At 52.9% G+C, this 25,591-nt stretch overlaps 1 protein-coding gene across 1 annotated transcript; it reads right to left on the reverse strand.

Annotated features, from left to right (window-relative positions):
* Positions 1-246: 246 nt before the first annotated feature.
* On the reverse strand, positions 247-24,178 carry RAB40B (RAB40B, member RAS oncogene family). Its single transcript, XM_042915036.1, has 6 exons — positions 23,926-24,178; positions 6,311-6,371; positions 4,471-4,531; positions 3,683-3,760; positions 2,797-3,019; positions 247-1,304 (listed from the first exon to the last, which is right to left on the reverse strand). Exons 1-6 carry the CDS (start codon positions 24,095-24,097, stop codon positions 1,033-1,035), a joined length of 867 nt encoding a protein of 288 aa, XP_042770970.1. The 5' UTR covers positions 24,098-24,178; the 3' UTR covers positions 247-1,032.
* Between the last annotated feature and the right edge of the window lie 1,413 nt (positions 24,179-25,591).

The following is a 25,591-nucleotide window of genomic DNA, read 5'->3' on the forward strand; positions in this document are numbered from 1 at the left end:
GGACACTTAACTCACTGAGCCACCCTGGTGCCCCCAAGACTTCCCATTTTCTGCCTCTACATGTCTTTCTAGGGAAAGGAAGCTTTTTCAACACATGCCACGGTTCAGGAACAAAGCCTTGCTGCCAGCTCCATGTACTGGCACGAATTTGTGGCGCTTGAAACACTTGATAAAGCAAATGAAATGAAGGGCTATGTGAATACACAAAATCAGAAGGAACCAGCCGACGACCCTACCAAGAAACAAGTGTACATTTTATTGTCAGGAAACATTTTCTTAAACAATGGTGGCCACTTCATTCCTTACCGACACGGCTCTGAACGATATCTTCCTTGCCGATCTGGATCTGTTGTAACTATGTTGTGGCCTTTTGGCACAACTGGAGATATCTTTGGCATTTTCTTCCCTTAGCTTTGTAACTTGTGGAACATCTTGTACAAAAAAATGTAGATTTACAGAAAAATATGCATATAAATCACTTATTAATCCCCAAACATGGTAAATAACATAGCAAAAACTTTATCAAATCCATGTCAGACCCGAGCCGGACAGAGCGGCTGTGCCAACTCTGATTCTCCACAGCACTTCATAAACTCGTGCTCCGATGTGACGAGGAGACTTACAAAAAGGCCCTCTTGTGAGGTCAAAGACTAATTTCTCTCCCCCGTTGCTTTCCAGGGTCCCTGGAATTTGCACTCACGACACACGTCACCGCTCTTATAAAAGCAGTCCTATTAAGCAAAGGCCGTGCTGCAGCCACGACGTAAGTGACGTCTGAAATCTCACGTTATCAGGAGCCGAGCAGAGTGCTGACCCCCTTTATAAACACACATCTAAAGCAAGAGCTTCATGCACATCCATGTAGAAACACCAACGTCGAGCTGTGCGGGGTGTTTTCAATGCGCGGGGCGGCACGATCACCACGAGAGACCGGCAGGTGCTTTCCCGCGCCTGGAACGGGCTCCCGCGTCCCACATGTGACGGCTCAGAGCCTCTCGCAGAGGGGCCAGTGTCTGTGTCCTGGCGCCTCCCTCAGGAGACTTTACAGCTGTTCCGGGGGCAGCGCTTGGGCGGGCTCTGGGGGGGGCGGGTGGCCTTCACTTTTCGGAGGCTGCTCCTCTTGTGGGTGGAGCTGGTGGTGAGAGAGTAGGAGCGGCCGTGCATCATCCTGGCATTGAGACCACTGGCCATCGAGAAGGATTTGAGGTGACTCCTCAAGGCCATCGGCAGCGGGAGCTTGTCCACCAGGTGCACGGGTGTGCAGGACACCACAGCCCGGCAGCAGAGGTCCTGCAGGGTCAGCACTGGGAGAGGAGAGGAAAGGAAACGGGTTTAGTGTAGGACACAGACTGACCACCTTCCTTCCCCGTGGTGTTGGGGCTGAGGGCTCCACCCGCCGGACCCACACGTGCCACTGAGCAGGGCTGGAGACCAGCCTGCCTGCTTTAGTGGCCTCGGACTGCAGACCCCTGCCGTCTTTCCCTCCAGGTCCAAGAGGTGGGCAGACCTGGAGGGGAGACAATGGCACTCATGCTCCCATGGTTGGGGTGAGAGACCAAGGGCATCAGGGATGACCTCCTTCCCGACTGCACAGCTGACCTTGGCAACACGTGTGACCAGCTGTATAATGACATGTCCAAGGGAGCACCTGAGGAGACAATGCTGTCTTCAATCTCCTCTACACTGCCCCTTATGCGAGTTGGGCTCCCTGCCCGGGTGGGACGGGCTCTTGGGGACCTGCCGAGGAGGGGCATTCCCAGTGTGCCCCCTCCCCCCCCCACACAGCCCCCAAAGGGGTCAGGCCCAGGGTTGCTCAGCAAACAGCTCTTTCGCCTCAGTGGTTCGTAACTGGGGGTGATTTTGACTTCCCGGCACGCTTGTGGTTTCCACAGCTGGGGGAGAGGGGGTGTGGTGCACTGGAGGCCCCGCCCGAGTGGCAGCAGTGCTGAGGGGGAGGATCCCTGATTCAGAAGAACCCTATTTTGCTCCGTCAACCCTAGGCCACCCAGTTCAATGACTACAGATTTTGTCTTTTTGTCTTTAACAGGAATATGTGGACAGATTACTCAGTGGAAAATGGTGACAGCGACTATGTCACCACAAAGCAGATGAAATAAGAACACAGGTCTGGGGCGCCTGGGTGGCACAGTCGGTTAAGCGTCCGGCTCTTGATCTCGGCTCAGGTCACGATCGCACAATTCGTGGGATCGAGCCCCGCGTCGGGCTCTGCGCTGATGGCTCAGAGCCTGCTTGGGATTCTGTCTCTCCTTCTCTCTGCCCCTCCCCCGCTTGTGCACAGTCTCTGTCTCTCTTGCTCTCTCTCTCAAAGTAAATAAACTAAAATTAAAAAAAAACAGCACGGGTCTTTGGACGAATTAACACGGAGGGATCTGGTGTTGACAACACTCTGTGCACTTCTCTGTCTCAAGCTCCCCTCGTCGAAAGCGGATCGCTCCTAACATGATAAGCTCTTCCCAAAACCACCAGGGGTGGGGGGCCCGGGGGAAGGGTGTGGGCAAAGCCCGGCGTCTGAGCGCCTGGCAAACGTGGCCCTCGGGTGCTGCGTCCCTGCAGGCTCAGGGGCCCCGCTCCGCGTGGGGAGGTGCTGGCTCCTTCTCATCACACACGCCTCTGCCTACGCACACACTTCAGAAGTGCCTCTCGTGAACTTTCCGACAAAACTGTTCACGGTGACTTCTAATTAACTGCATCCACTCCCTGGGAATGGACGCGGCCGCCTCGGGTGGGTCCTGGGAGGCGGGCCGGGGGCTGGAGGACGGCCTGGCGGGTGCCTACCCTTGCTGGGCCTCCAGAGTCGGTCCATCCCGTGCCGCAGCAGCACGGTCCTGGCCAGCTCCGTGAAGGACTCGGTGATGTTGAAGTTGCACAGAGGGCTGACCTCGAAGAAGGTGACACCCAGGCGCGCTGCGTAGGCCTGGGCCTGCTCCGTGGGGACTTGCCGCTTGAAGGCCAGATGCAGGCGGTTTCCCACCAGGATTTTAGGGACACCAGGGGCATGCTGAAGGGTGACAGAAAGGCAAGGAACAGGGGTTACTTGTGCTTCTGTTCCTGGCACCGCTGGTGTGCGGGGTACATGGCGTCCTCCCCAAATTCACGCCCACCCAGAACCTCAGAACGTGTCCTTATTGGAGAAGGACGCTTGCAGATGTATTTGGTTAAGATGAGGCCACTGGGAAGGGCCGTCAATCCAGGCACTGGTGTCCTTGTGAGAAGAGGAGAGGACCCGGGACACACAGGGGAAAAGCCACGTGGGGGCAGAGTTACGGGACCACAGGCCAGGAGCTGTCGGCAGCCACCGGGAACTGGAAGAGACAGGAAGGACCCTCCTCTGGAGGCTTCAGAGGGAGCCCAGCCCCGATGACCCTGGAGTTCAGGCTCCTGGCCTCCAAAGTGTGAAAGAACACATTTCTGTTGTTTATGGCGATGTGTTCCGGCAGCTGCAGGAAACAATATGACGAGTGCGGGGCTGCTCTGTACCCACATCGGCAGTTGGCCAGGTCAGCGTGCCAGCAGGCAGCTCGCGGCTCTGGCTCCTGGGCATGGTGGGGCTCCAGATCAGGGCCCGGTCCTGTCCAGGGAGGGGATTGGTGTCCTTGCTGGTGAAGCCTCGTGCCCCGGCCCTCAAGCCCACTCGGATGGCGCTCTGGCACAGTGCTCATACCTCATCTATCTCCTTAATCCACCGGTCGATGCCATCAAAGGACCAGCGGTTTGCGATGTCATAGACCAGGATCACACCCTGCGGAGAGAGGCACCAGGCTTACCTTACAGGGCAGAGGTGGGCGCAGCTCTGGGCCATGCTGGCCAGTGTGCAGGCTACTCAGTCACAGACTCACAGCCAGCTAAATGACCACTTTACTAATTTTAATGGAAGACACAGTATTTTTATTTGTCTACCAAAAGCAGTAGTTACTTATTTACTTCTAATGGTGCTTCATGAGCTCGTTAATCCACTCTCAAATGTCAAGGTAAGTTGGGGACTAGCATTCAAATCCCCCGATCCACATGCTGCTCTAGGGACATGGAAGGTGGAGGGACTGCAAGGGTGACCACCTTCCTAGGGGCAGAGCCCACCCACCTGGACAGAGTGCTCTCCTACATGCGCACAGACATACACACACAGTCACGCGAACACAGGTGCACACATACAGATGTGCACACACACACGCATACGTACACACACACACACACACACACACACACCCCTGCGGCCACACAGAGCTCGCGTGCACATGTGTGTGCAAACATAACACATGCACACATACATCCCTGATGCTGATGGTTTGCAAGCCACCGAACATTCCTTGCCACACTTTCAGACTCTTTTTTTTTTTAAACACTTTGAGATTCTTTCATCAAATCATATTAAACACTTTGAGATTCTTGCATCAACAAACATTCCAATGCCATTATTCAGTCAGTCTGACTTCCTGGCTCAGGGGATGTTACCTGTGCGCCCCGCGAGTAGGAGCGGAATATGGTACAAAATCTTCCCTGCCCGGATGTATCCCTGGAAAAGATGTTGGAGGCCAGTGAGAAGAAATCACTGCTTCTTCCTGACAATAGGGTTTTGAACTTGGGAGCCATAGCAAACATATTTTACAACGGTCAGTCAGTGGCCATCCCACTGCAGGTACGTCCCTAAGTTTGTCAATATGAGGAATGGACGTGGGGGCCCCTGACACCTGGAATGGAGCTCCAGGAGCCATAAATCAGGACAAAGAGAAGTAACGTTCCCTGGGATAGATTCCAGCAGCCTGCTCTCATGGTTGTGGCTCTCGGGCCCAGCGGGTGGTGATTCCCCGCAGGTTACAGAAGGGCAACACTCATCTGCATGTGCAATCAACAGTCCCACATCAACACGCGATCCCCTAGAGATGAGGGTGGGAGGGCAGGCCTCCCCTGCACGCCAGGCGCGTCCTCATATACAAACAGCGAGACCCAGCACGGCTTTTCTTTGGTAACCCACCTCTGCCTTCTGAGTCCTAGATGAGGCTCAGCTGAGGAGAGCAGGGCCTGGGGTTCAGAAGTGTCAGAGGTGCTGACCGTGGCCAAAGACGTGGGAGGAACACCTCACGTGCTGGGAGCAAATGCACGGAGAACTCCCAGATCAGTCCCTACAGAGTTTAGGCTTTGCCCGCAGACGGGGTGGCTACAAGTCTAGGGGCGAGGAGACGCAGGAGGAGGGCAAACTTGGGAGGTAGCCACCGGCTCCGCATGGGAGATGGGTGGCTCTCGTGAAATGGGAATGCTCCCTGGTGTGGGGGTGCCGCGGAAAACCGTGGGGTCTGGCCAGAGCAACTGGGGGCGCAGGGACATGAAGGCATTTACTAAGACAGGCCACTCAGATGAAAAACAGAATCGGGAAATGTCGAGAGGGTGCCTAGGAGACGTGGAGCAGCCTTCGGCATCCAGGGCAAGTATGGGCTGAGGGTGGGGCCCTGGATGGTCCCTGGGGAGGAGAAAGATGAGGCAGGGTAAGCCCAGGGCCCTGCAGCTGCTCAGGCCTGTGCCAAGGGTGCGTGCAAGGTAGGAATGAGAACACTGCAGGTGAGAGCAGGGTGCCTGAGCCTCACTGACCCACAGGCTGCTGGTGGGGCAGGCCTTACCCACAACCCAAACGTCGTGGGGTGGGTGGCGGGAAGGGTCAGGTGCTGAGGGGACATTGCGGAGAGGCTCCCGGCTGGACTTTGGGGCTGACTGCTCCTGGGAAAGAGGGAGTGAGGGAGCAGGAGAGGCTTCCAGGGCTTGGAGGCTCAAGGGCATGTGTGGGGTTGGGGGGCGGCGAAGAGGGCCAGCAGGTGGCCCAGGAGAAGGGGTGACACGGGCGGGGACAGTACTTGGGCAAGTCACACAGGGAGGCGGGCAACCCAGGGATTGGTCAAAGCAGGAACGCTCAGTTCTCCCACCCCCATCCCACCTGAAGCTGAGGGGCAGAGGCAGGGGTTTGTGACCCGAACCTCAGAGCCTGGGGGTGGGTGGGGGAGGGGGCACTGAAAAGACACCCAGTCCAGACCTGGGCATGGGGGGTCTCTTGCCTCCCAACCTCCCCACACCTGCCAGGGGTCTGTCTCCATTGCACTCACGGGCCCCTCCTGGCACTGGGGAGGCAGAGGCAGAGGCAGGTGTCAGCAAGGCCACATCCTGGACAGACTCCCAGGGACCCACAAAGGCCCTGCGGTTCCCTCCCGTGGATGAGGCCTCAGTGGACGCAGATCCCCACCTCCACGGGGTCTGCTCACGGGTGCACCGCTCCCCCGTCCCAGAGCTGGGGTTGGGACCCACTCACCAGAGTTGCAGCTTCACCCGCCGCCCGTCCAGCAGGATGGTGGTGGTCTTGTAGTCGATGCCTGTGGAAGGAGGTGGGGGCAGCTTGAATGCTGCTGGCCTCAAAGTCCTTCCTCACACTTCCTCCCCAACAAAAGGGCACCGGCGAAGAGAGCTCTCCGGGGGAGGGAAAGGACGTCTCACCAGGGCAGATTCACAGGGCAGGTGGACCGGACCCCGCTTTGGGTCTTGCCGGATTCGTTTGGCCCGTGTCCACCAGCCCCGTTGCTCACCCCACGGGGCCTCCAGTTCTCCCCTCCTCACCAGGCACCGCTGCCTCGGCCCCCCCGGCCACCCCAAGGCCGTCCCACTACACGAGGGGAAGGCGGCTGCAGCCAGCGGGCTCGGACTTGGATTCCAGCCCCCGAACCGTTTGGCAGCAGGGTCGCCTGTGGGGCTCGGGGCTCGCTGGCCCCCCGCTTTGCAGGCGGCTGGTTGCAGCCAGACTCTGCCCCTCATCTCTGGGCCCTCCCTCCCGCCCTGTCTCCTGTCCTGGGACCGTTCCTCCTAGGCTCCACTCCCAGGCAAAACACTGAGATCCCTTCCCCAAATTTTTAATTTAATTTAATTAATTTACTAAGAATGTAAAGTAAAAAAGTATCGCATGTGAAATGAAATACGAAGCATTATCTCAGCTGTGTAAAGAGAAAACGTGTGTGTGCGCACGCGCACAGTGAGGCGACTGTGAGGGCCTGCCCCATGTTGTCCCTGGAAGTTTCTGGGTGGTGGAATCTGGGTCGTTTTTACCTTTTTTTTTTTACCCCAGCCTTTCCCTACTTTCAAGTTTCTTCAATGGGCATGTATTTTTACCCCCTAAAATCAGGAAAAGCAATAAACATTTTTTAAAAAGAAAAATATTCCTTCCCATTCTACCAGAAACCAATTTTCTCCTTCATTGAGAAACCACTCTTGTGTTCACAGAGCAAGTCGCAGGAACGCTTCTGCCAGGCCTGTGGAGGAGAAGACACACTGGGCTGGACTGGAGGAGGGACAGCCCGGGAGAGACAGGGCTTGCATCAGGTACCAAAGAAAGCCAGAGAGCAGTTCTCCCTTCCAAAAAACAGACGCAACACAGTGTATGATCACAAGAATCCAAACTGCTTAGTAACCCACCCACCAGGCTTTGCGTCGCTCCATTTGCTTCATTTTCCACTTCCTCAGGAATCTCCCTCACAACACACAAACCTAGAGAAGACCAGCCTTGAAAACGTTCCGGGATGTGGCCAGACTTCGGATGTCTTGACAAGGAAAGCTGGATTAAGAGTTATAAATCTAAAGGGGAATGTGCTCTTGGGGGATAGATAGGAGAGAGAGAAGCCCTACAAGACGGACTTGATGAGGCAACAGGAGGGGGCGCTGAGGGCAAAGTACAAGCTGCACCCCGCCCCCCCCCTTTAAGACACTCTCTTGGGACACTTCAAAACAAAAACTGGAAGGGACAAAAAACAAAAAAAAAAAAAAACAAAACAAAAAAAACAAAAAAAACCACACAAACAAATGGTTAAAATGATAAGAGTCTCCACCCTTTTATAAGAAAAAGGCAATCTCATCAATAGCCTGAAGTCCAGGAACTCCCTACTGTCTTGATGTTAATGCTTTGCTAGAGGGAAAAACCACCTTAGCTAGGTCTCCAGAAATAGCTAGGCCTCCAGCAATCTGTGAGTCTTTAGCACATGAAAATCCCTTTTAAAAACTTCCTCTTGGGGCCCCTGGGTGGCTCAGTCGGTTAAGCAGCCGATTTCGGCTCAGGTCATGATCCGTGAGTTCGAGCCCCGTGTCGGACTCTGTGCTGACAGCTCGGAGCCTGGAGCCTGTTTCAGATTCTGTGTCTCCCTCTCTCTGACCCTCCCCTGTTCATGCTCTCTCTCTGCCTGTCTCAAAAATAAATAAAACGTTAAAAAAAAAAAAAAACAACTTCCTCTCGACTTTACCTCCCCCAGCCCCATAGTATATAAGGAGTCATTCTTCACAGCCCCAGTGCAGCTCTTTCTGACCCTGGGTCCTGTCCCCAGCTTTAATAAAATCAATCACCTTTTTGCACTAAAGGCGTCTTCAAAAATTCTTTCTTGGCCAGCAACTCTGAACCCCACCACCACCCCAAAACTTCATCAGGCCTCACCCTGAGAACGTCCTGGGATGGGTGTGAAATCTTAGCAGCTCTCCACCAAAAAACCCCAGCGCCCAAAGCTCAGAGAGCAAGGTCCTCAGACGCAGCTAGAGAAGTGTCAGGTGCAAGCAGCTTAGCTGTGGTCCCTGACAGACCTACAGACCTACCTTACACTTGGCTACCCCTCCCCCGCCAAAAAGCCCCAAGAGAAAGAGCATCACATTCATAAACCCTCCTGTCTTACAGCAGGATGAGGGCAATACAGTATGCATGGCATGGCAGAAGCGGAGGACAGATTGCTTCGCATTCTGTGGACACGTTGCCCGGGGTTTTAAGGCAGAGTGTAGATATTCCCGAAACTGCATAGGTCAGTAGCTTCAGGCTCTGTGAAATTACTCTTTGGAGTGACCCACCAAGGGCCTTTTCACAGCCCTTTAATTTTTTTTTTTTTAACGTTTATTTATTATTGAGAGACAGAGAGAGACCATGAGCAGGGGAGGGGCAGGGAGAGAGGGAGACACAGAATCCAAAGCAGGCTCCAGGCTCCAAGCTGTCGGCACAGAGCCCCCAAGGGGCTCGAACCCACAAACCGAGAGATCATGACCTGAGCTGACGAAGGACCCTTAACTGACTGAGCCATCCAGGCGTCCCTCTTCACAACCCTTTAAAATCCCATTATCTCCCGAAGGCAACTTCAAATGCCTACACCCTTCCTTTTGCAGCAGTCAGCATTGGGTGTGTGTGGCGTGAAACACACACACACGCACAATAAATACATTATATATATATACATATACACACACACAAATAGATATATACAAATAGATATGTACAAATACATATACGTATATACACAAATAATAGAATATATATACATATGTTAAATATAATATATACATATATAACAAATAGAATGGACAATCACATAATAAATAAGAATATAAACATATATAATTAAATGTTTATAAACACAAACATATATACAGAGAGTAACTTCAAAGTTAATTTTGGAAATATTTAATTTTTCCCCTGGAATGTACCATTTACCATTTATATGAAGCAACAAATAAGTACTTTTCAGTTTAGAGAGAACCTTGGCTTTGGATGTCTGTTTCCAGACACTAAGAGAGAGCTCTCACCATTCACAGCCCAGAAAGGTAATTTCATTGTTAACCTTTAGGAGATTAACCCACCGCTTGAGCTGGGTTGGTTCCTTTGATTTACAAAGTGTCCTTATGTACTTATTTTTTTTGATGCACAATTAAAAAAGATTTCATAAATGTAAAAGAATTAATTCCTGATGGTCTTTTTAAGCACCCCAAATAAAACTATACTTGTTTTTTTTTTCATCAGTCATAGATGTACGGAGTTTCAAGTGTCAGAGACTTAGTATGGAAAATGACAGGCCCTGATTCACACACCACCACAGTGTTCTATTACCCATCTTTTTAATTTCCTTTGCTATGTATTTCCAAGTTTGTAAACACACTTGTATTCCTACTTCCTGTCTTTTCACACTTAGGCCTTAATAAACTTCCCACTGCGGAAGCTGAAAATGTAGTCCTCTCACTGACACACTCCACATGCCTCTCTCTCTCTCTCTCTCTCTCTCTCTCTCACACACACACAGTATAGTTATCTGCCATTTAACTAGATCAATATCTAATTTTACATCAATGTGACCAAGTAAACACTATCCACAGCTGGATCATGTGGTATATACTGTGTTTGTTCTTCATGTATAACTTTTTGTTTTTACTGGAGTTAAAAATTGCTTTTTTGTTTAGTTTTCTCTGCATTTATCACTAACACATCCCTAAAATCTCCTCCAGTTATCTAGATCTCCTCTCAGTACTTCCAAACTTTCAGGTGTTTCACCTTCTTGGGGATATCTTTCCAGAGCTTCTGTCCAGCTCCCATGCGAACTGGGAGCATGGCTGTCTTCCTGGGCCCTCCTTTCTCCTACTGCGAAATCACATCTCCCTGTCTGTTGGTTTACTTCTCCCTTTTTCTTCCTGAGAAGGGTTGTGGAAGATAGTTTTCGAGACTTGGCATGTCTGTAGTCTGCATTCACTCTTCCTTGAGATTGGATGGGCACACAATTGAGGTAGGAAATAATTTTCATTCAGAAGTGTGCAGGTCTACTTTCTAGAGTTCTTGTTGAGAAGTCTGATGTCAAACTGATTGTTGACCCTTTGAAATGTATTTTGGTCTTTCTGCTTGTAAGGCCTTGCCCCAGCACTCTGCAATTTCATGCATTGTTATGGGGCATCTTCATTGTTATGCTGACCACCTGACATGCTCTTTCAATCTGGAGACGCAATCTTTAGATTCTGGAAAATGTTCTTGAATTATTCACTTGTTTCCTCCTGCTGGCATATTTTACTAAGACATTGGGCCTCCTGAACCTACTCTCTGATTTTCTTATTGTGTCTTATTTTGCATCTCTTTTTCTCAACATTCTGGAAAATGGTCTCCATGTTATCTTTTATTCTTTCTTTGAAATTTTTATTTCTGTCATCACATTAAAAAATTATCTTTTAACATTTAACATTTATTTATTTTTGAGAGACAGAGAGAGACAGAGCATGAGCAGGGGTGGAGCAGAGAGAGAGAGAGACAGAGTCTGAAGCAGGCTCCAGGCTCTGAGCTGTCAGCACAGAGCATGATGCGGAGTTCAAACTCACAGAACCACGAGATCATGACATGAGCTGAAGTCAGACGCTTAACTGACTGAGCTACCCAGGCACCCCTGCCATCATATTTTAAATTTCCAGGATCTTTATTGTTTTTGGATTGCTCCCTTTTGAGTTTCTGCTTTTGGCCATGGCTGCACGGCTCCTCCTGGGACAGTACTGCAGACAACTCTCAGGGATGGACAAAATATAAAAACCAGTGACCCCAAAACATTGGAGAGTGACTCCAAGGGAGTCTTCACAAGGGAGGGACTCTTCACCACTTTCTCCACTTTGGCGTCAGACCTGGCAGTGATCACATTGCCACGGTTCGGGGCTGCCCGTGGCCACCTTCCTCACCAGGTAGGAGAGGAGCTGGGAAGTCAGCTGGAAGTAAGCTACAGACAGAAGCGTAGATGGGGAGAAAGCAGTAGAGAATCCTGACAGGCTCAGGCATCAGGACCAGACAGTCCTCAAAGGAGGCCTGTCCTTCAACTTGTCAGTCATGTGAGCCTGTAAACTCTCTGCTTGAGCTGCTTGGAGCTGACTTTTTTATTTCCATCAAAAATGTCCAGTCGGGGGGGGGGGGGGGGGGGCACCTGGGTGGCTCAGGCGGTTAAGCATAGGACTCTTGGTTTCGGCTCAGGTCATGATCTCACAGTTTGTGGGTTCAAGTCCTACATCAGGCTCTGTGCTGACAGCACAGAGCCTGTTTGGGGTTCTCTCTCTCCCCCTCTCTTCCCTTCCCCTGCTTCCCCTCTCTCTTTCTCAAAGTAAATAAATAACCTTTTTTTTTTTTTTTTTTTAACGTCCAGTATGATAGAAAACATACAAAGCACAGTGACTGGAGAGAGGAACAGAGAATGTCTGACCTACAAATCCTAGAAAAACCTGCAAAAGATACATTTTAACATCTTCCCAAAAGAGAAGTACAATGACCTGTGTCTCAGAATTTCACTAACGGTAAATAGCACTTACGAGGGACTCTGGCTCAACAATAATGATTTAATCGTTAGCTGCCAGACCCAAAATTGCACTCCATGACTATAGGTGGCGGTTCCCATTAGAACAGCCCTGCTGAATAAGCTGACCCCTGACCCTTGGGACCACGCAGCCCAGTGCTCCACCAGCACCTGCCCCTTCCGGGCTTGGGCTCCCAAACGTCTCTGGGTCCATGTGCTCAGCTGTGTGCCACTCACTCTGCCCCTGTAGTGGGGACTTGGGGACAGCATGGAGCCAGCTGGGGTGGGGCCGGATATAAAGCTTGAAAATGCGCTGCTTCCCCATGTGATATGCGCCTTGGTTTCTCCAGGTGGGGAAGGTGAGAGTGGAGATGGGCCAAACCCACTGGGGCCCCACAGGGAGGAGGTCTGTGTGGCCTGGGATCAAATCCCAGTCCTGACAACCAGCGATTTCCTCATGCTCCCCTGCCTCAGTTTCCCCTACCACTTGGTAGAACGCACTTGCCCCAGCTACTTACAGCCTAACCCTAACCTTAACCCTAACCCTAACCCAGCCTGTGTACCTACCGCCTGTAGGCACCTCGCCTCGGCGAAAGCTTTTTCCCCCGGACCCCTGGGCCCCCGAAGATACACCCCTAACACCGCTGTGCTGCCACAGATGCATCCCCAAATCACCTCTCTTCACGGCCTAACTCTCCTCTCCTCAACTTACTCACTGAACCGTTCTCTCACTCCCGCAATGTTTTCTTTTATCTCCTATTTACGTGTTTGCTCTTTTTATGATGTTTCCTCTTCCCTGACTCTGTGGCATGCTACCTTCAACGTCGGTCCAGGAGAACCCAGTATTCTGACATGAGTGGGGTCAAGCTGAGGACCAACAGGTATAATTCGTGTTTGCTGCACTTAACTAATTCTTCGAAAACTCTGTCCATCAAAATGAGATAAAAACACACAAAAACTTCTAGAACAAAGCCTGTTGGAATGCTCATTGAGTGAGTCAGAATAACAGAGAAGAGATATAATTTTAGCCTTCTTAAAAAAAAAAAGAAAAAGGAAGCGTCAAATGCCAAGCCATTCACTCCACTTTTAGCTCCGCAGGATGAATAAATAATTTAGCGATCTATTTCAGTTCGCGCACCACCTGCTTCTCTCTCTTCTAGTGAGCACGCAGGCATAGATGTGAGCCGTCAGGGAGGAGAATTCTCTGCTGGCGTAAATATCGGTTAAATATCACTTACAAACATATTCATCTCTGAGAGGATGACTTTTGAGAAATGTACCTAACGTTGAGGGAAAAGATCAGAAAGCAGCCCTGTGACCACCAGAGGCTGGGAGGAGGGGCTTCCTTTTGAGAGGCGAGGAAGATGTTCTGAAACTGGAAAGTGCTGGCAGTTGTATAAAATGCCACTTCATCGTTCACTTTAAAACGGTTTGTTTTAGGGGCGTCTGGGTGGCTTAGTTGGTAAGTGTCCGACTCTTGGTTTCGTATGGGATCATGATCTCATGGTCTGTGAGTTTGAGCCTCACATCAGGTTTGCTGCTGTCAGTGTGGAGCCTGCTTGGGATCTTCTGTCCCCCTCTCTCTGCCCCGCCCCTGTTTGTGTGCTCTCTCTCAAAAATAAACATTTAAAAATAAAATATAAAATAAAATATAAAATAAAATAAAATAAATAAAATAATAAAATAAAATAAAATAAAATAAAATAAAATAAAATAAAATGGTTTGTTTTATATTATGTGAACTTCACCTCAAAGAAAACGTATGCACATACGTCCTTCTCAGAGTTGGCTTGCATGGCTCTTTGGATCAGAAGGGCCCTCCGCTGGAAGATGCTGGGGTGCCTCACAGAACCAAGTGGTGGGAAGGACTCAGGGTGGTGACAAGTTTGACCCACAGCTAAGGCCAGTGCCAGCCCCTCAGTGGGCCCCCTTGCATTTCTAAACAGTTCTAAAAGCAAGTCACATTCAAGACAGGGACTTGATGTGTGCTCATCACGTTTACACAGAGGTCAGTGACTAAAATTAACATCAGTGATCTCTCTGCAGAACTCCTTTTTGAAAAGTATGTTCCTAGGGCGCCTGGGTGGCTCAGCTGGTTAAGCATCCGACTCTTGGTTTCAGCTCAGGTCATGATCTCACGGTTCATGGGATCGAGCCCTGTGTATTTTTTTAAATATATGTAAATATATATATATATATATATATATATATATATAGAGAGAGAGAGAGAGAGAGAGAGAGAGAGAGGGGGGGGGAGAGAGAGATAGTGAGTGGGGGAGGGACAGAGAGAAAGAGAGAGAGAGAGGCAGGGCATGAGCAGGGGAGGGGCAGAGAGAGGGAGACACAGAATCCAAAGCAGGCTCCAGGTTCTGAGCTGTCAGCACAGAGCGTAACACGGAGCTCGAACCCACGAGCCGTGAGATCATGACCTGAGCTAAAGTCGGACGCTCAACCGACTGAGCCCCCCAGGCGACCCTAAAGTGCTCAGTTCTTGATGATATTGGCACCCTTCCTGCAAAGCCCACTTTAGCCAGGGGCTGCCCACCTGGCCCCTGGGGCACTGTGGGCTCCAGGCCCCCTGATAACTCCTGGCTGGGACACTCTGCTCACTTAGATGGTCACTTCATCCAGCCAGCGGTGCTGTATTCTAGCAAGTTCCTATGTCAACTGAACCCACCCACTGAGGCTGCGTGTGTCTTCAGAAGGAGCTCCGAGCCTTCTGGTTCAGCCTCCTACTTCTGGAGTTGCAGGAGCTGAGACAGTGTGATGTCTTGGGGGAAGGATATGCCCTCATCACTGGTCATGGCCATAACCAGCTAAGTGACCGTCCCAAAGCCGGAAAGTAAACCGAGCACCTGTCTGCGCCCCAGAAGACAGTTTGGGATGAACCACCCTGAACAAGGAGTCATCTCCACTCACCTGAAAGATGCCAGGGGCCTCATAAATAACCGTGGTCCCAGGCACTAAGTGTCAGAGAGGCGAGAGGCTGGACCCTGCTGGCAGCACATGGATCCCCTGTATGTCACTATGGACAGAGGGAGAGTAAGTGGGGGGCCAGCCGGGCATGTGCTAGGCACATGCGGGCCCCTGTGCTGAGCCGCTGTCACCATAGCACAACTGGGAAGCACAGTGGCTCCCTGAGAAGCCCACAGAAGTGGCAGGTACCCAGGCAGACGGTGGCAGCGGGGGCCTCATCTCTGGGAAGGGGGCTGGGGGCGGGAGGGCTGCCGGAGACAGAGTGCCCAGAACTGTCTCCTAGGGTCATGCATGGCCAGGTCCTCACAGCCCGTGGGCGTGGTGGGGCCCTGAGGTGGGTCACCAAGCTGGACACCTTTGTGACCACAGTCTCCTGTCTGAGAGAAGAGGGCGGACCATCCCTGATGCTGCTCCTGTTCAGACAGGAGGCACGGTGTGGGCTCAGTTCAGCCTCGGCCAATGTCACCACCAGCTGGGCCCTGAGCTCCAGACCCAGGCGGTTTTTCTCAGAGTCCGTGGCTGCCTCCAGACACCACAGCAGGGCCTGGTCTCTCCCAGGCTTCCCCACCCAGCGGCACATCCTTTGGGCCAAGTGTGATAACCCCAAGACAGAGTGGGAGGGAAGGATAGAGTCCCTGTGTCACCTGCAGCAGGACCAGGGGCCAGCTCCTGGCAGGCCCCTCCCCTCCCCTCCCCTGACTGTCACCTAGCAGGAGAAAGCAGAGCCAGAGGATGCTTGGCCACACAGGAGACAGAGGTCAATTGCAAAGTCCATTCCCTCCCACATTTAAACTGCACACAGAGATTCCAGGAAGGACTTTCTCCTGCAACCTTCCTGCGGAGTGGGGCCCTGCCCACACCTCAACTTCAGAGTCATGAGCAGATACATGTCCATTGTTGTAAGCCCCCCATCTGTGGTGGTTTGATACAGCAGCCCCAGGACATGGACACACTGTCCAACTGCACTCCCACACTGTGCCCCCACTGCCCACCCTGCCCAGTGCTCATGGAGAGGGCGCTCAGGGCCAAGGACAGGCTCCTGGCCTCGCAGGATGGACCCCTGGTCTCATGCCTCTGGCCTTCCCTCTCTGGACATCAAGCCGCCGTGACACTCTTTAAACCCACAAGGCAGTGGGTCTGCCTTCTGGAATGCGCACATCACTCTAAACTGAAATAGGTTTTACTTCCAAATGGGTTTTCTCAGTCTAAGAGAGAAGCTAATGTTCTACACATCTATCAATTTATTTTGCCCATTAAGATACTTTCCAGCCTTCTGATTAGGGTCCGCTAGAATTTAATGCATGTATTTACTATTCTGCCTCCGTAAATTTCTTTTTCAACCAAACAAAATGCCATCTGTGTCACAAGTGACAATATGGTTCAAATACATGAGCAAACTCAGCTGAGTCCCACTTGGGGTGGGCAATTCATTAATTATTGGCTACAGGGCGCCCGATGGCTCAGTCGGTTGAGCATTCAACTCTTGATTTCAGCTCAGGTCATGATCTCATGGTTGTTGTTTTTTGTTTTTTTTTTTAATTTTTTTTTAATGTTTATTTTTGAGAGAGAGAGAGAGAGAGAGAGAGACAGAGCATGAACAGGAGTGGAGCAGAAAGACAGGCAGACACAGAATCAGAAGCAGGTTCCAGGCTCCAAGCACAGAGCCCAACGCGGGGCTCGAACTCACAAACCGCAAGATCGTGACCTGGGCTGAAGTCAGATGCTCGATCGACTGAGCCACCCAGGCGCCCCTATCATGGTTTGTGAGATTGAGCCCCGCGTCGGGCTCTCACGGAGCTTGCTTGGGCTTCTCTCTCTCCTTCTCTCTCTGACCCACCCTGTGTGCACGCACACACTCCCTCTCAGAATAAATACACATTTAAAATAAAGTGAAATAACCTGTAACTCTGTGTGCGCCTAATCTCAGTCGGTTGGCCAGAGAGAGACAAGCTGGGAGAAGCTGTTGCGAACCAGAAGAAATGCACTAAACCGCAGGCACTGTGCGCACTGGAGGGAGGGGGCTGCAGGCAGAGGAAGAAGGTGACTCTAGAACAGCATCTGCAGAGGGCAAAATCCTCAGTTCAGAGGAAGGGGCGGGCGGCATCACTGGAACCGAGGTGCCTTGTTTACAGACAAAGAGGCAGTGACCCGCTCACAGAACCCCAAAGTCCGGCATCTCTGGCAGCGGGCCACGCGAGGTGGGGGGAGCTGACCCACACACTGGCGGCCTCTGGGGCCAAAATGGTGCAGGCGTGGGGCCAGCTTCAGGAGGTGCGGGAGCTGCCCCACAACCTGGAGCCCAGGCAGAGGGCGGTCCAGGTCTAGTGGGGAGACTGGTCGAGACCTCCAAGGAGGAAAGCTGAAGAGAGGTACTTCTTTTTTTTTTTTTAAGTTTATTTATTTATTTTGAGAGCGGGAGCGAGCGAGAGAAAGAGAGAGAGTGTGCTTGTGTGTGCGTGAGTCGGGGAGGGGCAGAGAGAGAGGGAGAGAGAATCCCAAGCAGACTCTGCACTGTCAGCCAAGAGCCCGATGTGGGGCTCAATCTCATGAACTGTGAGATCATGACCTGAGCCTAAATTGAGAGTCTGACAGTTGACCGACTGAACCGCCCTGAGAGGCACTTGCGAAGAAGGCAAACCCCGATGACATCATCGGGAGCCGCTATCTTCTGTGGTGACTGCCTTTTGCGTGGTTTTGTTTGTGGGTCTGATAAAGTCTACATCTGTGATGTTTTAAGCCCAACCCCTTGGACATTGCAGCTCTTTTCAGTTTTTGCTTATACATCATCCCTTCCTTGTAGCCAATTAAGCTGAAGCAGCCTGGGAAGAAAGCCCCAAACGTTTGAATCTCTTAATGGGAAGTGAGCCGATAGCCTGCAAATTCAGCAATAGGTTCCATTGCTTCCGATATACCTTGCCCCTTCTCTTCACCCCAGAAGGCCCAAGCGAGGAGTGAGCAGGTGCAGCCAGCAGGGCCAAGGCAGAGCCACGTGGCCGTCAGCTGGGAGCGCCCAGTGCTAGTGGCAGAGGACACAGCAGGGGGTGGGTGGCTGGGGGGTCTCCGTCCAGAAGCTGACCCTCTGCACAGGAGGAACCTGGGCCAGCCGGTGGGATCCGAGCCCCTCCTTGTCCATCACCCAAAGTCAGGGTTACCTGGGTTGGGGTTCAAGGCTAGACTAAAGGGGCAGTCCCCCCTGTAGGAAGGAGGCGCCACAGGACATGGGGACGTGGGGCTGAATGATTGGCTTTGAGGAAGAGAAAATCTGCTACAAATGCAGTTTTATTCTTCTCAAATGCATGGAAGCACTTACGACATAATTTTAAAACAACAGTGTTGAAGAAACTTACCGTGTGCTCGTGGCGGCACCACAGGAGGTAAGGAGGTGGGAGATCATCTCCTTCTCAAGGAAATAACTTGGGATACAATACAATGCGAGTCTCAGTTCAAACATGCACGAGATGGCTTTATAAACCGGGCTTCAAATCCTGCAGTGGTTGCCACGGGAAACCGGCAGAGTAGCTCTGACATCGGCAGATCCACCGGGGTCTGCAGCACTGCAGAAGGCAGCAGGGGTGTGCGACCACCTCCTGGTGCAACACTTGTCCAAGGCGAATAGAAAGGAGAAGAACCCCACAACAGGATCACTCAGCAAAAACGTTCTGATGGTCCTCCCAGGGAATAAAAGCCACTTCTCTGAGCCTCTTCTGAACCAGAGGGGCCACAGAGGGGCCCCGAGCCAGCCACCCCATCTACATTCCTGCTCTCACTCATGCTGTGTGACCTTGAGGGAGTACTCACCCTCTCTGGGCCTAATTTATCTCATGATTCTTCTACACTCTCAGTAAGGGGGGTTGTTATTACAGCTGCTAGCAAAAATGAAGCAGAAAAAGAAAGACAGGATTTTCCTGTGGGCAAAAGGAAGCTGGTGAAACAGCCAGGAGAAAGCAGTGAGAGAAAATAAGTCTCTTTGGGGAAAAAGCCGGGAGGCAAGAGATTGTAGAATTTCGTGTCAGTTTAATCTACTTGCCTCTCCCAACTAGAAACTCAGCAATCAGAGAAGGAAAGGTAACAGCTGGGGCCAAGGGGAGACACTGTCAGCAGGGAACAGGGGAAGAAGGGCCCAGCTGTGGCCTTGACTTCACTCCCCCAGCCAGGGCCAGGCTGTCCAGGTCTTTTCTCCCCACTTCTGCCTGGAAGAAGAGGCTGAACGAAGATACCCCGGAGGCTCCAGGGTCAGCAGGCCCCAAAGTGAGAGGTGGGCCCCTTAGCTCTTCTACGTGTGTATCACACTTCAACAAAACATTATAAAAGGAGAGAGAGAGAGACAAAGAACCCAACCTAAAATGAAACCTGACCCAAGGAACAGAAGGACATTCATCCTAGTTACTTCATGCAAAAGAGCAATTTAACAAAAGCATTAAGTTGGAAAAAAAGAGATTTTTTAAATGAAATAAATTATTTAAGGAAAAAAATTTAAATGTTTATTTATTTATTTAAAGTTTATTTGTCTTGGGAGAGAGAGACTGCAAGCAGGGGAGGGGCAGAGAGAAACAGAGAATCCCAAGCAGGGTCCACGCTGCCAGTGCAAAGCCCAACGCAGGGCTCCATCTCATGAACTGTGAGATCATGACCCGGGCCGAAATCAATAGTCAGACACTCAACCCACAGCGCCACCCAGGCGCCCCTATTTAAAGAAAATTTTTTTTAAATTTTAAATTAAAGGGGTGCCTGGGTGGCTCAGTGGGTTGAGCGTCCAACTTCACCTCAGGTCATGATCTCACGGCTCGTGAGTTCAAGCCCCGCATTGGGCTCTGTGCTGACAGCTGAGCCTGGAGCCTGCTTTGGATTCTGTGTCTCCCTCTTTCTCTGCCCCTAACTCACTCGCATTCTGTCTCTGTCTCTCCCAAAAATAAATAAACATTAAAAAAATTTTTTTTAATTTTAAATTAAAATTGTAAAAGAAAGAAAATGCAGATCAAAGCATTATCACTGAAATAATAAAAAAGAAACAGCCAGAAACAATTTTCTAAAGTAAAAATTACCGACAAATAGGAAAGGCTTGAGATGCTCACAGAAATTCAGAAGAGACAGAAAGATGAAAGCAATTAGAAGCGAATGGATGGGGAAGGCAAGAAAACACGACCCAACATCAGGATAATGGGTGCAGAAGGCAGAATCATCTCACCCACCCCCACAAGGTACCCACACTGTGATGTTCACAATACGTGACTCCATTAGGTTACATGGCAAAGGGGCATTAAGGCTGCCGAAGGAATTAGGTTTGCTGATCAGGTGATCTTAAAATACAGAGATTATCCTGGATTATCAAATGGGCCCCAGCACCGTCATAAGGGCTCTTACAAGCAGAAGAGGGAGACTGAGTCAGGCTGCAGCGGTGCGGCTAGAGAAAGGAGGCAGTGCGGAAGGCGAGAATGGGGCTTGGAGCCAGGGAGTGCAGAAGGTTCTAGAAGCTGGAAAAGGCAAGCCAACAGACTCACCGCCAGCACCTCCAGAAAGGACGCAGCCCCTGTCGACACACCTTGACCTTAGCACAGGGACACTGGGCCCACCCAGGATTGTCAGGTAAGAAATCTGTGTTTTACCTAAGTTTGCGGCAATTTGCTCAGCAGCCATAGAAAACCAATACAATTGGTGTCTCTGAAGCAGAAACACCAATCAATGTAACAGAAGATGTTTTAGGAACATAAAGTAAATTTCCCCGAAATTTAAAAAAAAAAAAAAAAAAAAAAGCCTGCAAATTCAAAGAGTACACAGTGTATCAGAAAGTTCAACACCAAGCATTCAACTTTGAGACACTCCAACTGAGAAGAAAAGGCTAATTTACCCCCACCCCACCCCCACCCCGGGGGGAAGGGAGGCAGGGGAGCCAGCTGACCTCAGGCTCCAGCACCCACATCCAACCCCAGGGCCATCCAACCCCAGGGCCATCCAACCCCAGGGCCCTGGAACAATGGCTACAAAGTGTGGCAGGAAAGAGAATACCACCTGAGAATCTATTGTAACCTGACGGAGATACTGTTCACAGATAAAGACAACAGACATCCTCAACCATGAAAGCTCTCAGGAAATACCAGCCCTTCCTAAAAAATGAAATGTGGCTAATTAGAGGGGCAGCAAAATAAAGAACTCACACACACAGTGGTGGTGAAGACTCATGGTCAGCACCCAAGACACTTGAACATCTAACTAGTACCAAGCAGCTATGGACACGGCAGCCCAGGTTCAGAAACCCGGGCAAAGTAAGAGCCACACAGGCTGCACGCACAGGTTGGGGGTGGGGTGGGGATGGAGAGACTTGCTGAAAAGCGCTCTCCTTCCAATGCCCAGAAGGGATGCAGAATGACCCATGGACACAGCGTTAACAATAATAACGTAATTGATGCCAACTTCTTGCAATTTTGTGGAAAGTGTCTTTTTCACCTAAATCCTCCCCTCTGTGTTGAGGAAAAACCTTTATTTTTTTATTAAAAGAATTTTTTCTATGTTTATTTTTTTATTTTTGAGAGAGAGAAAGAGAGAGAGAGAGAGTGCGAGCAGGGCAGGGGCAGAGAGAGACGGAGACAGAATCTGAAGCAGGCTCCAGGCTCTGAGCTGTCTGTCAGCACAGAGCCCCATGCGGGGCTGGGACCCACAAACTGTGAGATCATGACCTGAGCTGAAGTCGGACCCTTAACCAACTGAGCCACCCAGGTGCCCCTGAGGAAAAACCTTTAGAATAAAGTGTTAACCAGTTGCTTCTACAAGTCCTTGGCTGGGCTTGTGACACAAAGTGGTGCGTCAGAGCAGCCCCAAGGCGCTGTTCAAACCGACCAGAAGGGAGCTCTGCCCACATTCCTGCTAAGTGCCCCACATCACTCACCCACTATAGAACTCAAAGCCACAGCTGCCCCCCCCACCCCCAGGCACACAGATTTATAAGAACCGTGCATCTCTTCTGTGCTCATCCATCCATGGAGCCCCAGGCCCTGTGGACCCCCGCCCTTTGCCGGCTTAAGCCCCAGAGCTGGGCTGTCCAGCAGGGCTCTACCACATCTGTCACTAGCCAAGCGTCGTGCTAAGCGTGTGAAATGTGGCTAATATGAACCTTTAATTGTATTTCATTTTAACTACCCTAAATTTAAAAAGTCACACGTGGCTGATGGCATCACCTTGGAGAACACAGTTCTGGAATCAGTGGCCAAATGTGCATTTTCACAAGGCCCTGGGGTGAAGAGTCCGTGGTTCTCCAAAACCATCCCAAGCTCTCCCCCACCCCTCCAACCTCCTAGGCCTGCCCCAGGCCACCCCAGCAGCTGCTCTGTTCCTTGCTCTGGAGCCACAGACTCCCTCCCTCAGCCAACCCTGCAGGCCACTTTTTCTCTTTACATCCCTCACCCCCACCTTGTGCCCTACCACAACCTTTGCCCTGTACTCCCTGCCCCTCTTGCCTCAAGTCAAGTTCATCTCTGGATCCAGGACTTCCTCTTGTGCACTGTCTTCTCAATTCTGCCCTGCCTGGTCAGGGCAGGAAGCAAACCTAGGCTGGCTTGAACATCAAGACTCCACTCCCTGGGCTGCCCTCCTCTGTTCCTGGAGAACAGACTGCAAGGCCAGGAGATGGGGGGGGGGGGGGGGGGTGGGCGGTAGGACCCTGAGCAACCAGGTATGGCTGCAAGTGTGCCTTCTGTCCCTGGAATGTCCCCCGAAAGTGATGGCAGGAGGTGCCCTTCACAGCCACCCAACCTGCGCCATCAGAGCAGCCTGCTGGGTGAAGACCTTGGCTCTCCTGCCTCCCTGCCCAGGTTTCTGCCCACTTCACCTTCCTCTCCTCTCCCCTGCCCTGCTTTCCCGCCTAATGTCTACCCGGCCTTGGGGGCTGCCGCCCTGAAACCTCAAACTTTGGGAACCCTCCGCTCACTACGCTCAGCTCTGAGTCCTGCGCTCCCCTGGACCTGGAACCCACTCTCCTTCATTTCACACCAGTGTTTGCCTTCCTCGGCCCCGAGGGTCATTTGGGTTTCCTGCCCTCCTGGGCTTGTTCACCAGGGCGAGGAGCCCCTCAGACTCTCCAAGAGCCCTGGAGAAGCCTCCAGACTAGTTCTCCCGCTTCCACCCCACCCACGCGCAGAGCCACCACCTGGGAGCCTCCGCCCCGCTGCGCTCTGATCCCGCTCCCAACCCCGCCCGCCTGTTCCGTAACCCCCACGCATCCTTTCCAAACGCGTCTCACGCACTGGCGGTCTCCCGGATGGGCCCACTCACAGCAGCCCAGCCGACCTCCTCCCCAAACCCCACCTGCGAGGTCCGCTCCCTTCCGCCTCGTAGACATCCCGGGCCGAAAGGACCCCAGCGTCCAGTGCAGCCGCTAGCTCCCGCCGGGAAGCAGACTTTGATGAGGCTATGGAGAACGCGCTGTGTTCCCCACGTGCGGAAACGGGGGTGTAGCCAGGGCAGCCCGAGTAGCGCGCGCCCGACCCAGGCAGAGAAGCGGGTGGGGAGCCCCGCGCTCCCCAATCGCCGGCCCCTCGCGCACTCCACACCCTCGGCCCCGCTCGCGGTCCCTGGCTCTGCGCCCCCGGTTCCTCGGTGCGCTACTCCGGTGCCTGGGCCCGGCTTCCCCCGCCCGCAGCGCGCTCTCCAGACCCGCTCCGCTCGGTCCCCTTGCGCTTCTTGGCCCGCCGCTCGCTCCCAGGCCCCCTGCGCACTCCCCGGGCCCCGCTCCTCCCGGCCGGCCCCCCGTTCGCTCCTCGGCCCCCCGTTGGCTCCCCTGGCCCCCGCGCGTTCTCCGGGTCTCGCTCCTCCCGGCACGCCGCGCGCTCCCCGGCTCTGCTCCCCTCCAACCTGGCCCCACGCTCACCCGCCGGGTGGCCGTAAGGGGACTCGGCCGCGCCATCCTGCAGGCTCGCCAGGATCTCGCCTTTGCCCACGTCGCTGTCGCCCACCAGCAAGAACTTGAGCAGGAAGTCGTAGGCGCGGACAGGGCTGCCCAGGGTGCTGCTCATCGTGCCGCCGCCGGCACCGGCGCCCATGCCCGGCCCACGGGACGGCGCAGAGGCGGCGACCGGGCACCGAGGCGCTGAGCGGGCCCAGCCGTCCGCAGATCGCCGCGCGCCCCCGGCCCCCGCAGCTGACAGCGCGCGGCCCCGCCCCGCCACGCCATTGGCGAGACTCAGTTGCTAGGGGTGCTGCGCGCGCTCATTGGCTGGGATGCCCGTCCATCTCGCTTTCGTCTCCGCCTCCAGGCCGACGTCCACCCGCCCCTCCTGGGAGGATGAGGTCGTCGCTGCCAATGCAGGCTGATGGGCGGGGCGGGGGCGGGGCTGAGGACAAGGTTGTTACGGCCACAGCCAATGAGGTCCCGAGGCGGGGTGGGGCGGAGCCAGGGGCGGGGAGGCAGCGGGCGGAGCCGGGCCTCGCACTCCCAAGGAGCGGGGAGGGCGGTGCTGGGCCCGGGGCGGGGCGGGGCAGCAGCGGAGGGCTACCCTGCTGCTGCGGCCTCCACGCCCTGTCACCCACCTGCAGACGTCGCCAGGCCGGGTGGGGGAGCCACAAGGGCGAGTTCCGTTTTCGGACGTGCGGTCGGGAGGCCAGGGCCAGGTCGCCTTGTGTCAAAGGTCCCTGTCCTGGTGACCCCGGGCTCGCCGTGGCCCCACCGCTCCTCCAGAGCCTCGTCTTTGTCCCGGAGTGCGTGGGTGCACGTGCCTATGTGCTTATCGATGTGCATCTATGTGCCTCCGCTTGTGTGCGTGTTTGTGTGCGCGCGCAAGTGTCTATGCACGTGCGTCTGTGTGCGTTTACAGGTGCTGTGTGAGTGTGTCTGTGCAGGTGCTGGGGGAGAGGACAAGGTAGGGACTCTGCAGTCCCCAGACTTCTCTCACCATCCAGGGCCCTGGGGAGAGATTGGCCTGAATTGCTCTCAGGCCCAATCCCAGAACTCCCATGTAGGGATTGGCGCTGGTGGGAATCAATCCATGCCTATCTTGGGATCAATCAACTGTAGTAGGGGGCTCTGGTCCGCAACCCACAGGAAAGGTCCTGTACGCTTGGCAACCCTGTATCCATTCATTAGAATGTATCTTAATATGCGTAACCAAGGTCCCCACCTGACGACCCCCAGGGTCCTACCTCGAGGTGTGGTTGGGTCTGGCGGTCCACCCTGTGCAGGGCAGAGGGGGGTCTGCATGCCATCTAATTAAAATGGCCCGCTTTCACGCCCTACATCTCCACATGCTGGGCTAACTATCTCCAGCGCCAGGAAGGGTGCAGTGACTCCCTTGGCGCAATGGACTCCCTTGGTGCAAGCAGCAGGTGCAGATTCACAAACACACACAAACGCTGAGAAGCCTCTATCTGGGCCAGTTGCAAGCAGAAGGGGCCTGTCTTCACCAGCTTGGGCTGCTGTGACAAAATGCCCTAGGTTGGGGGCTTAAACAAGCAGACATTTACTTCTCACCATTCTGCAGGTTAGAAGTCCTGACCAAGGTGCCAGTTGTTTTGGTTCCTGGTGAGACCCTCCTCCTGAC

The sequence above is a fragment of the Panthera leo genome, chromosome E1, assembly GCF_018350215.1.
Source record: "Panthera leo isolate Ple1 chromosome E1, P.leo_Ple1_pat1.1, whole genome shotgun sequence".
Taxonomy (NCBI): Eukaryota; Metazoa; Chordata; class Mammalia; order Carnivora; family Felidae; genus Panthera; species Panthera leo.